At 42.8% G+C, this 13,665-nt stretch overlaps 1 protein-coding gene across 1 annotated transcript in view; it reads right to left on the reverse strand.

Annotated features, from left to right (window-relative positions):
- Positions 1–13,665, reverse strand: part of FRMD4A (FERM domain containing 4A) — a 201,447-nt gene that overhangs the window by 58,664 nt on the left and 129,118 nt on the right. Inside the window, 1 exon segment of the mRNA XM_031061326.1 lies at positions 6,073–6,156. Coding sequence (XP_030917186.1) covers positions 6,073–6,156 — 84 coding nt within the window.

Genomic DNA, 13,665 nt, shown 5'->3' on the forward strand with positions numbered 1-13,665 from the left:
AGTGATAGGGGATATTTCCAGGGCACTCAAACTTGAGTTTCTTTACTCCTAAAGTATTCATGTGCCTTTGCTTACTTTAGAGTTATACTAACTTGCACTCCCCCAGGCAACTTCTGGCTGAGCACTGGGAGCTAGCATGAGCAGGGGTCCATTTCCAACAGCTCCTTGGAGACTAAGATCATTTTCTGTTTTAGGCAGACATGAACTATGTTATCATGTGTTCCAAGGTGAACCATGGAGGCTGTTCCACACCAGTGGGCATCTGTGTCAGACAACAATTCTGAGTATGTGCCAGTAAGCAGTAGAGATGGAGCATCCAGGAGAGATCAGCATGACCCAAATGACAGGTTGAGAGACACATGTAAGTTCACTTTTAAAGAATTTCACTCATTCTTCTCCAGTGAATGGGCAGCAGAGCTATTTGATGCATGCAAGCAGCTGTGCCAGCAAGGTCACAGCATGGCAAAGGGTAAGCTAAGGATGCAATGTAATGCACACAGGACCTGCTCTGCTACACTAGCATGACAGAACACTGAAGTCCTCAGGTTCTAAAACCAATTACTTGCTCTTTATTTTGTATTTTATTTTTGATTCCCAAGGACAGGGAATCTGTTAGAGTCCCCTGGAGATTCTGTACAGAACTTGCCAGACCAAGAGGAGGGAAACCTAAACTACCTTCATGCCACCTTAGTGCCCTCCCCACCTGGCCCTGCATGAGCTTCCATCTGTGTCTGTGTCTGTCCCATGCCTCCATGCTCCATGTGATTTAGGGCAATGTGAACTGGCATTCCTCCTTCCCTGCATTTCCTGGATCCAGCAGGACCCCCTAATGGGGCCTTTCAGCTGCCCATCATGTGGTAATCCTTCCCCAGGCAGAACTGAAGCCAGCTGTATTGCTGGGCAGTGTGAAGGAGCACAGCAGGGTGGGATGATGCTGGATGACCTCACCACGGCTGCTCAGAGATGCCCACGGGGGCTTTTGTGGAGAACTGCAAAGCATTTCACCAGCCCAACTTAACAGGACTGCATCTTCTTCTCATTGCTGCCTTTCCCATTTGCACCCCTGTGCCAGAGAGGATGGAACCTCTTTTAGAAAGAGAGTCAGAATCTCCAGGGCCACAACATCTTTTAGAAAGAAGAGGCACAGGGAAGCTGAGGATTGTGCAGCCCTAATAATGAAGAGAGAAAGGAGAACCAGAAACATCAGTGAAGCAGCAAAGAGCAATTCAGAGACAGTGTCAGATTGTCAGCAGGGCCAGCTTTTCCCTCACAAGCCTGTTGTTTATCTGAGAGGTTATTTAACTGCTTTCCTTACTCACTCACCAAGTGGCTTCCCCCATTCACCCAACAAAAATAAAAGAGCCCTTTTCAGAGCTGTCCCATCAGCAGGCCACAGCAGGAACAGGGTGCTGACTGAGCCAGTGACACATTACAGGATAAAGGAATGGTCCAGATCTCCCATGAAATCCCTCAGAATCATTTTAATGCTTAGAAAATGATCTCTAAATTCTACAGCTATGAAACATATTCAGCACACTGATCCAAGTAAGTACCACAGATGTTATGGGTGTGCACATGAAGGCAGAGCTGGGGTCTCCTGCCATGATTATCATAAACAGGATTACTTTTGGAGCAATAACTGAATTACATGAGTGTTCAGTATTGGAAGATCTCCAAAAAACATCATTCTTAATAAAAAAGATAGACAGAGAGGGCTTACAGCCCTTTGAAATTACCTCTTAAAACCATGATTACATGTGGATGCAATTCCTCTGTCTCAGACAGGAACAAACCAGGAGTGACTTCTCAGAAAATAATGTGAGTTTTTCCACTGGAAAACACTCCTAGTTTTATTTTCCACTCTGTGCAATTTATTACACAGATCAAGCTCTCATATTGCTGCCATTCAAGGGAAGGGTAGATGTACCTGGACATGCTGATTACTTAATGTGATTCCGGATGTGCTCTGCTTTCTTACAAATTCTTATTATAAAACAATTGATATGTTCCTAGACCATACTCCTTTGGCAGGGAAGCCAATTGATGCCCCATTTCCTTCAAAAGAACAGATCAGATGTCAAGGAGCCTTCCTGAACAGCAGGACAAAGAGTTGTGTTTTTAACCCATGCTAGAAATATGGGATAGTTCAGGCTCTACCCAGTTCTTCTAAGCAAATGCAGGCAATGCTATTACCCCCATTGTTCTGTTAGGGTACTGATGATTTTTCTTAGTAAAATGTTTTGTGGTCTACAGATGTTAAGTGCCAGGCAAGTATCACCTTTGTTTCTTCTTTCCTTTGAACAAAAAATATAAAGCCTGAAATATCAATCAAGCCATATTTAAGAGTGGGATCTGTGGCCTTTCACCTTCCTGCAGCACTGGCCTTGTCACTGGGGAAAGAAACATGTACTCCAGAGTACAATTCATCCAATCTATTTTAGACAGATTCCTTGGGAGGAGGGTACTGCTGCTTCTCTCTGCTGACAGCAAAGGGAGCTGAGGGCACCTAGCTCAGATAGCAATGTCCACACTGGAAAAACATTCACAGTCACAACAATCTGTGTGACAGTCCTATCTCTAACAATTCTCTGAACTTCCTTTTCCTTCCACTGCCCTGTGCAAGAAGGATCATCCAGCACAGAGGTTGCTTTCTGCCTCCAGCTCTGGGTTGGAGGGTTAAGCCCAGCACATGCCAGGGAAAACAAGCAAAATCATTCACGGGTCAGAAGGAGCATTAGCAGAGCCTGTAAACATGCTCCCCTATCATTTCAGCTGTTCATCTCCAGGCAGCTGCCATGCAGCTATTGACAGCTGGGAGAGTGCTGGGACACTGATGGGACCACCAGCTGACATCTCCTCTCCCCCCTGCTCTGCCTTTATTGCCCTGTTGGTGACACAGAAACTCATTCACAGTGCAGGGCTGGCAGAGGATGCTTAACTAATGTGGAGACAGAGACACAGAGGCTGCCGAAGCACTGCTGTCTGTTTGCCAGCTCATAAAACATTCCCCCCAAAGCTGCAGAAATTAATACATGGATGATATTCTGCAGCAGACAACTCTGATAAAGATCTTTAGAAGTAACAAGAAATCCCTCCTGCCCCAGCAGCTTATAGAACTGGACAGCAGACAACTTGCAAGCAAATGCAGGCCTTGAGTTTCTCATCATCAGATCCAGATTTTCAAAGTGAGTTGTTCCCTCCCTCTCTTCCCAGCACACTGAGCTGTTTTAAATAGCTGTCCATTCATTGCTGTTCCTTAGTGTTATTCTGTTTCTAACCTGACTTTCCCATTTTGATTACACTGTTGAAGAAATAATGTCTTTATTTGTAGTCATATGCTGTGCTTCTGAAGCCACCAGCACCTCTTAGGCCAAGGGACCAAGAGCTGGACCAGGGCCTCAGGTCTGTGTTGAACCAGAGAAAATCACTAAATAGTGATTTTCAGCTGAAATTTTCAGAGGTGGGTATTCTGGCAACACTGATGCTTTGGATTGCTAAAAACAAGCTTGCATTCAAAGTCTGTGGGAACCTGGGAGAAGTCTGGTCTGTTGAAAATCCCAGTCTAGCATTCACTTTTGTGTTGTTGCACCTCATATTGGCCTCATTACTGACAACTGAGTACGGGGCTGGTTTGTTAGGGAGGATCTGAAATGAGATAAAATGCAATGACACGTGTCTGGAAAGGAGCACTGTGAGTTAACACATTTCTAAAGGTTCTCTCCAGTCTCTGTGATTGGTTTTGTGTCTGTTTCCATGCATGGCCAAGAGAAATCAAATCTCAGGCCCTCAACTCCTGGATTGTGTGGGAGGACCAGAAGCTCAGCTTTCATTTAAAAGAAATAGAAACAAACCCACCAAAAAGCCCCTTCTTTCTTCACCAGTAATCAGAGATGCCAAAAGATGCCTGAGAACAAGATGTGCAACTGATTATTCTGAACCTGGAGAAAGCTGCAAGAGATTACAGTGAAGGGAAAGGCTCCAAGGGTATGGAACCACAAGACTCCATGAAGGTGGAATCAGAGGCACAAACTGTGCTGATCTAAGAATCCAGGACTCATCCCACAGGTGTTGCTACATTTGGTAGGTGCAATAGCTGATGCTTTTTAAGGGTGTGCGATGGAAATGTATTATTCTATGAAGATCTATTACAGCATCTTGCCAAAGGTATCACAGCATTTACTTGATTATCTATTTTATCTCTTAATCAACTTCAGCTGATAAAAATATAGTACAAAGTTCTTTTGTTTGCCTGTTTTAAACTAATTAGAGCCATTGCTCATCCCATCTTTAATGTTTTAAAAGTTTCTTTCCAGGATTGGATATTCACTTGTGACTGCTTGCACTCACGCTGAAGAACTGCAGAATAAAACTGACTGCTCACAGAAAAGATTTGGATGAAATCTGCATCTGGTACATAATCTGCATGCGATGTGAAGAAGTGTCAGAGAACACAGTTTTAAAAATCTGCTCCCTTAGATCACTGAAGTTTGATCTGTAATTTTAAGGCTTTTTGTCTGATTCACCAACAGACGCTTCCTGAGAGCATTAAGTGTTTCAGAGGATGTTTAGAAAAAAGCCATCATTAAAAAATAATGAACTACTAATGTTAAAGAGGTCTTTTAGAGCTGCTTACTGACATGAAATCACAAGGGAGTCACAGGACTGTAGCCTCTGATTTTATTACTCCATTGGCAACACCACCTTCCCAACCTGTGACCTGTTCTCAGTCACATGAGACCCTCCACAAAATTAAGTACAGCTGCAAGTGCTGTACCTTGTGTATAAATGCAAATACTCATATTCTGAGCACGAGGATTTTACATGGCTCTTCTCACTATGTGGCACTTTATGAAGACCTTAGGCCGTGTTGTTGCTGAAGGGTCAGATTTGCCTTCCCTGTCAGTGCCTACTTGTTCCCACTCCTCCTCTTGAGACGGCTTTCAGCTTGACCTTCCAGTGTGTCAGTCAGCCAGGCCACCGGGAAATGTACTGCTTTTGAGTGTGTGGAGTAGTTTCTGGAAAAAGATATGCTCCTAAGAGGAAGACCATTCTTCTCAAATGAGATGGCAGCCTACATTTATCATTTTTCATGAAGATTTGATTTGGTTCTTAGAGAGAAATATCAGGAGATTGTGATGATCCACAGTTATTGTGTCAGTGATCCTAATTTCAGCTGGAGACTCTGAATCTCTCCTTATATTCTCAGAAAGGGATTAGGAGACCTCATGATGAGCTTGCCTATGACTTGACATTAGGTACAGTTAATTCCACTGTTGTAGCCATGCTAGGAGAAGAGGATGACCTTTTTGGCAAAGAAAAGGACTGACATCATAGCCTACAAACTGATTTGTTTTCCCCTGCCATCCTCAAGATTACCAAAATGCAGAAATGAAAAGAGCAGCAGATAAAGAAGCTCAATCCAACCCCCAGGCTTGCAGCCTAATGCTTTAAAGGCAAACATGAAAGAGCAACAAGCAGAAAATGGAGTGAAAGTATCTCCCCTTTAATGAATAGTCTTTCCCCAAATTCTTTCCTGTTTGCACAGATAAAAGGGATATGCAGGGTGGCACAAAGAATCTATGTGTGTGGCATGCAAAATCTAAATGTGACCCTGCTCCTACATGGAGCTTGTTTTTCAGCGCAATAAAAACAGAGCAAACAACCATCCACCTCCAAACACTGAGTTCATGTAAAAGGAGATGAGTTCAGCTGTGCCATACAGAGAGGATTTACAAGATGAAACTGAATCACTCAAAATAAGGCAGTGCAAAAGATTGACATTTCCAACTGGGAAAACTCTTTCACAAATGCAAAGTGCTGTGAAAGTAAATGTCACATTAGGCCTCTGGATTTCATCGGGACATTTGCACACTTAGTGTGGATTTTTGGCCAGGCATTTGGCAGATGGGGAAACTGAGGCCCAGGATGGTAGCTCTACTTGTGTTAAGTCATGCAGTGAGTCAGTGACAGATCCAGAGGCAGAGGGCAGGAATCTCTGCATCCCAGTTCCACTCTCAGACCACACTGCCAGAGCCAGGTCCTGCACAGGGACTGTGGGGAGTGATACATTACCAGTAAGCGAGGGAAGGATGCTCCTTCAGCGCTGGTGTTGGAAGGGCTGGCAGCTTCTTTAATTCATTCCTTACAACTTCATTGCTGAAAGAGAGTTCAAAAGGAGGATCAGGCTACAAGAAAACAACCACAATATTTGATATGACTTGACCTAGCTGGCAGGCTACTATGGCTCTACATCTGTTCCTTCTTAACAAAAGGCACTGGGGTTTCCTTTTTCTCCTCTCTTTATTTGTTTTATGGCAGCCCAGTTAACTTTTCCCTCTATTATCAAAATTGGAGAGAAGCTCTCCCAGATGGTTATGTTGAACCACTTCCTACCAGTGACTGGACACAAAAGCCACCATGTCACATGTCACTGAGCAGGGTGTCATGGACATGTTCATATAGGGGAAAAATACAAGGGGGAGAGAAAATGATGCTTTCAGCTGCAATTATACATCTTTATTTAATGCCTAACAAACTGCTGCAAAAAGTAATAATTTGCTTTCTTAGCATCACAGGTTGTTCTTAACCAGTTGCCCAGTGACCTCTCCTTTGCATAACATCTTCACTGATAAGACTCCAATTTGAATTTGGGTCCTGCTACACAAAACCTTTCTACACAACCACCTCACAAACATTCTTCTCCCTGCAACCTCCAGTGGCCACAATGGCCAGCTGGAGCAGCATCACTGTGCAGCAGAGAGCAGGGAGAGCTCATCAAATGGGAGGCAGATTCTCACAGATGAAACTGTGGGATTTTCTCCTACAAACCCCAAATGCCTCCCTTCCCACTTTTAAACACACATGGAATTGTGTGTACGTAGAAAAAAAAAAAGCCTCAAAGGCTTGGGAAGGAAGGCAGTGCTGCTATTAATTTTTAAAATTGTAGAAATACACAGCCAAGAGGGCCAGACAGGACACGGAGGAGTGCCAAAGAATTCATGTTTATTGGCTTACTTTGTTCCAGCAAGTTTTTCTGCTGTCTTTTACCCATCCCTTTATCCTACCCAAATGTGTAGCTGTCCTGGAGCTGCAGAGAGAGATATCTCTTCCAGAGCTCCAGATCCCCCAGCCCACTGGCTTCTCCCATGAGGCTGGTAGACAGGCAGACAGGTAGTCTTGACCTGGCTGTAGACCAAGATTCTGACATCTGCTAAATACTCAAGGAGCTCTTGGACATCTCAGATCACCCTGGGTTTCATCCTTGCCTCTGGGACAGTCTGTGTGTTGACTTGTAGAGAAGTGACACTGCTTCAGTTGTAAAAATCTTCCCACAGCATTTCTCCATTTGCACATCCCAGGAGCAGGCTCTGCCTGAGACCTAGGTGGGTTTGTCTTAATTGGAGTCTGCAGGTTAATTGCTAGGTTGGGCCATAGGGTAAACCACTGACATAAATCCTGGAGCAGGCATTTTGGGCATGTCTACAGACATTCGTTATTTATTATTATGGCAGTTCCTTGACAATCAATTAAGTAGTTTCAAAACAGGACCAAACTTCTAGTCAGGACAAATCTGTGAGAGATGGCCAAGTCTCAATGAGGCTGAAATTTTGCAGAGTGAAGATGTGCTGAATAGAAGACAAGAACTGAGGCAACTGCTGCCATGCTAAGCACATGGAAAACCACTCTGTAACACCTCCTATGCCAAGCCAAAAGGCTCTTGACAAACAGTGTTTGAACACCCACTCCTGCCCAAATCCCATGGTCACTTGGCCATCAGAGAGCTCTTCTCTTCTAAGTGCAAATGCTCAAAACCTATTCAGATTTATTCTTCCATGGCAGGTAAATATCTGCACAAGCCTGAACATGAAGCTGCTCTGCACTGTGTTATCTGCTGATCTGGAAGCTCTGTTCTGTGACTGACAGCCTAGAAAACAAGTTGCTGCTTTTTAGAGTTTATTGCCAAGAGCTGTCTCCTCCACAGCATGTGCATACTCAGCTCTTACTGAAGTTTTTGACATTTTGAAAGAAACTGGGAGTAAAGAATAGAACTTGGGACAATCAGAGTACAAGCAGAAGTAACTGCCCCCAAATGAAGATTTTTTGAGGCTGGCGGCTCAGAGAAGGAAGTTGAGAGATTTCCAAAACTTTTCTGGGAAAGCACAGCGTGAGTTCCAAACAGGGACTTTCTGAGCCCAGAAATCTATCAAATAGGGTAAGATTAGTGGTGACTAACGATCCCTGAGAGTCTGGGAAACTCCTGAGTCAGTAATGGCTCCTATAAAAGAAAGGGCTAACATCAGTCAGCTCTGTTTTTTCTGTCAGTGAGGCACAAAGTTTGCCTGTGCTGTGACAAGGTCTTTTAAGAATCAGAGAAAAAGACATTTTTAGTGATGTTGGGCAGGATTAACATTTCTGCTCAGCACCTAGAAAATATTGTACGGATAGTGCCTCAGCCTCAAAGCACCTCAAAAGTCAGGTAATCACTTCCAGGAACAAAAAGGTATTTCATTCTGTGGTCCATGCATTCACTAAGCCTTCTGGCAAGACTCATCTCAAGACAAATTAATTTAGACTCCCAGAAAGATATCAAATCAATAAAAGGAAAAAAAATAATGACTCGGGTTGCATTTGAACTAGTGGTCATGGGGTCACTTTCCTCTTGGCTCCTTTTAAAACACTGAACCCCTCAATTTTTAAAATGTTTCCAGCAGGATCACAAGTGGTTTTTTACTTATTGCCTTTCATGCTTTTTCTAGTGAAATATCTCAGTGTGTTTGTTTTATTACTGTATTTAAAAGTGTTTGTTTAATCCGGTCACTTGTGCTGCATTTATTTTACATTTGGAAGTGTCCAGCCTCTAGGGCTGATATATACAGAAGGGTGTTTAGGACACAGATTTATTAATATGCAGGGGAAAGGCTCCAAAGACACTTTCTCTGTGTCCCCTAGACCACTTTATTTCTTTTTTTTCCTATGGTGGAAATGGTAATATTTAAAGGACTGAATAACAATATGAAAACTGAACTGGAAAAGCCATCTGCATGGGTTCCTGAAAGCTGGTTAGAAAGCTGTAGTAAGGTTGACTAACAATGGACCTAGAAAACAGAACTCCTTTTTCTTGGTTTTGTTCTGGTACTGCCTGTTTAATAAGTCTTGTCCAAATAAATTAGTCACTACCTCTTAGTACCTTTATCTACGCATGGGGGCAAAAGGCCTACCTAGAACTTCATAAACTTTTTGTGAAAAACAAGTTTTTGCATACTGTCTAAAATAAATTTGAGCAAGATTACATATGCAGTTGTCTCAGGAAATCCATACATTTTCCAGCATGTGTAATAACAATGATCAGGAACAAAACAAAACTGCAGGTTAAAGTTACCAACTCTTCTCAGCATGGTAATTCACTCTGTTGAATGCAGGAGGAAATGCATACTCAGAGATTCTCAGATTAGATGGTACTTTTCAAAATACAGTGTTTAGGATTTTACCATTAGGCTGCAAGAATGCAGCCCAGGTTTTCTAACCCTTTAATACATTCTAATTGGTTAAATGTCACTTGGTTACACAGAAAGAAAAGTAAGCCTAAAACTATGTTAGATTACCATCTGCCCAAACGTTGAAATTATTGTGAAATTCTGCCTAGCAGGAAACTGGCTGTTAGCTTTCCTCCCTTGTTATTCTTTCATGTATTGCTGGGAGACACTTGGAGTTCAATGGAAATGTCTCATACTTTTTAACTGGAAGAAATGTAGCAATGAGGAACTAGCTGCAGTGGTTCAGGATTTTGTTTTACTCAGAGATTTTTCTTTCCCATCCCCAAACTGAGGGACAAATGATCTGTATATGCCATTTCTTCCTGCTTTGACATACAAGCTGTTTAAGGCTGAAGACCTGGATTATTAACATTTAAAAGCAAAGCTGGTGTGAGTTTCCCAGAGATTTTGGGACTGGACTCTCAATCTAGGATTAAATTGGGGGAAAAAATCCCAATTATTTTAACAATATGCTGTATTCCCCCACAAATTAGCCAGGGCAGCCTTGGCAGTTCCTTTATGTAGGCCTAAAGAGAGTCACACCTGTGGGATCTGTGTCCATCTAAGGAACTGAAATTCGTCCTGCCCATGCTCTGCCAACCAAGCGTGACTCAGCTCCCAACTAGAAACAAGATTAGTTTGAGCTAATAACCTTTAGATCTGTCTGCAGGGTACTAGTTTAGGACCTTTATACATGCAATTCTGTGCCTTTGAAGTCAAAATGTTTGCAGCTAATATTGAAAAGCACAGATCCAATCTTAAGTGCCCGGTTCCACCTGAAAACCAGCTGAACAAGGAAACTCGATTGTTCGAAATTCAATGGTATGTTCCAGACTAAAAGTAAACATATTTAAGTCTTGTCATCTGAAGCATTTGGGCATTCTCTTTCAGTAATGTGAAAATGCTCTTCTTTAGTGCAGAGGAGTAGGAACTTCTTAAGAAGAAAAGCTTTTTATTTTAAACCTCAGTCTGCCTGAATCTTTATCAACTAAGAGATGGAGGCCACTCACAGCAAATATTTAGAAATACTTAGTTGATCTAAACAGGATCAGGAACTCAGGGTTTCTGATGAGCTTGTTTTTGAAATGAAACACACATTAGAAATGGAAAAGGACTTAAAAGAATTGGTCACTATAGCTTCTAAACTCATCTGTCAGGGCTGTTGTGGCATTTTACTTCAAGACAGGTGAGGATGACCTGGACTGTGTTCCCCAGGCTTAGCAAAACCTGGGAATCACTGTGATACCCAAGGTGACAAGAAGCAGTGATAACAGGCACGGTAATGCCCTACCAAAGGGTCGTGTTTGAAATGACACAAGCTGCTTTTCGGAAAGGGAAAAAGGAGTAGTCTGAGCACAGTGATTATTCTGAGGTATGGGATGATTTCCTCAAAAGCAGCAGTGGGAACTGCTGTAACTGAGGATGTATCAGTTCATAGAGGTAGAAAGCTGACTGTTAGAGTTTGTAGGATTGATTCTGTTTTTTCAGTTCCCACAAGTCCCAAAGAGCAGACTTGCAACTGCATTCAAGAGTCCTGAGCCAGCTGCAGATCCTCCACGTGGCTGCAGTGAGGTTTGGAGGTAATCCCACTCTGGCCACCATGGGCAGGTGCCAACACGCAGCTGGAGCTGTGACACTTTGGCTTTGACTGTCCCAGCACCTGAGGTGATCGGCAGTGACTCACAGGAGGGCTCCCATGGGGAACAGCAATTCTCCCATCACCACCAACGAGCCAGAGTTTATGCACGTTTCTGGATGGGGGCCAGAGAGAAACTCCTAGTCTCACAGGCTATAAATCTGATGGTGGCAGTAGACCGGACAGGTGTGGGAAAGCTGCAGTCTGCGTTCCAAGCATGCAACCCTTTAGAATTAAATTATTTCTTCAAAAACAAAGAGTTCAAGAGTTCAGCCTTCACACAACATATGTTGCCATGCACAACATATAATCTTTTAATCTCAGCAGCAAGACAATCACAACAGCAAAGCCTCTCTGTCTCAAAGAGTAGGCACTTCTACTTTAAAGAGTATTTCAACATCAACTAATTTCAGACACTGAAGCTAACTTGATCCCTAAGAGAAGTCAGAATATTTGCCTTCACCTGCAGTTCCTCTGGCCGGCCTGAGGCTTGGTTTGCCTGCCAGATTTTACACTGCTGATACAATAACCACAAATCTCAGCAGGCAAAAATCTTGACCACATAAACCTCATGTTGACTTCAGTAGCACCTGGATCTCACCCAGCACATAAACCTGTGTCAGTGCACATTAGATGAGAGCTGCTGGACAGACATCCCAAGTCTTCTAGACCATAGAGGATCAGGGTATCATTCTTATACCTTCCTCCAAGAACAGCCTTCAAACTGGCAGATTGCTTTGTCTCCAAAGTCCATTTATAAATTAAGATCCCTGGCAGTGCCCTCAAATTGTTATTATGACACCCCTCCTCTGCCTGACTTGGACGTAAGGAATCCCCCTTCCACTTCAAACCACTGTGATCCACAGGGGAAGGAACTCAGAGCTGTTTTAATGGGCCTGGTGATGACAGCCAGACTGATGTGGTGGGAGCAGTTAACATCATGGCTTGAGGTATCTTCTGTGCCCTCAGAGAAGATTCCTCATTTCTCTGTGGCCTAGAGAAACACACTGTGATAAACTCAACCATTCCTTTTACAAGGGACATCACACAACTTTTAGCATGTGGATACTTTCCACCAGCTGTTTCCATTTCTGGTCTGGAAACAGGTACTTGAAGATAAAATGCTTTCAGTCCTATTACTCTGAGCTATCTGGTTCCTTTCTGTTCTGCATTTCATAGTCTGAATGTACACTTTCTGAGTGTGTTTTCACCATAACCAAGACATTCTGGCAAACAAATACTGCTCCTCTTAGCAAAACCAGTGCTTTATCACAGGTTGAAATGGCAAAACTTTGGTTGGCATAACTCTTCTGGACTGAGTGCTCGGCAGTGCATTGAAAACCAGACTAAAAAGTCAGAGCCATGTGCACTCCAGTACCCCCTAAATAAACAGTGCTGATAGACAAGTTATTCCAACTTGTGCAGAACTGAAAAATGAAGGAAGACTGGGTTTGTGTCTCTGTGGTCAGATGCATGTCAGGATTTCACAAGTTCATTAAAGTTTTGAGAAATGACAAGGCAGAGCTTAAACTTCCTTTTAGCAAGGGCTACCTTATGTCATCTCAGATTCCATGATGGGCAGGAGATATCTACAATGCAGTTCCTTTTCCCTGATTTGTCACCATTTTAGCTGGCTGGAAGTTCCAATCCACCAGAAAGTGGAACCTGCCTGTTCCTCATGGCCTCCTATCATTACAGTCATGTTTCAGTGTATCGCAATGCTGACAAAATTAAGACAATTTTTGGGCTCACCTGAAAATTCAACCCCAATGCCCATTTCTTTTCTTCTCTGAAACTAACTTTAATGGATATTATAGTCCTCCAGACTATAAGAAATTTTTAGCATCGTCAGCTCTCCTGAGCTTCACACTAAGAACTTCCATGTTTCTCACACGAGACACCAACCAACCATCTGACCTTCGGCTAATGCATAAATCACAGACACGGTCGACTTACAGGAAAACTCTTGGGCATTTCATTAACAGACTTCTGAAACACCAAGTACAGTGACCTCATTGAGTTTCTTACAGTAAGTCTGAAGATTTGGCTCAAGGGATAGCAGATGTTCAACAAACCCAATTATCGAATCAGCGATTTTGAGAACTGTCCAAATTCAAACTGAAATATCAATTAGTGATGGAATTTTAATGCTGCCTCTGGCAGGATCTGTGATATAACAGTGATTTTAGAGTCATTTCCGTAGCAATTTCCTTCCAAAGACTAGTCTATTTCCTGAACTTCATGACCACATAATGAGATTTGTCAACAACAAAATCACAAACAATGCTGTTTGCAAGGCACGCTCTGGCCAAAGGTTGTGTTTGGTGAAGAAATTATGTCAGGAAACATGATGCCTATGTTAGCCATGCTCACATAGTTTCATTGCTAACAGAGGCAATCCTGTTGCTGCACAGCTACAACTGAGTTGCATGTCTCACACAGGAATTTTACCAGATTTATTCTCACATCACACAATGGCAAAAACTTTTTAAGTTC

The sequence above is a fragment of the Geospiza fortis genome, unplaced genomic scaffold (assembly GCF_000277835.1).
Source record: "Geospiza fortis unplaced genomic scaffold, GeoFor_1.0 scaffold428, whole genome shotgun sequence".
NCBI lineage: Eukaryota > Metazoa > Chordata > Aves > Passeriformes > Thraupidae > Geospiza > Geospiza fortis.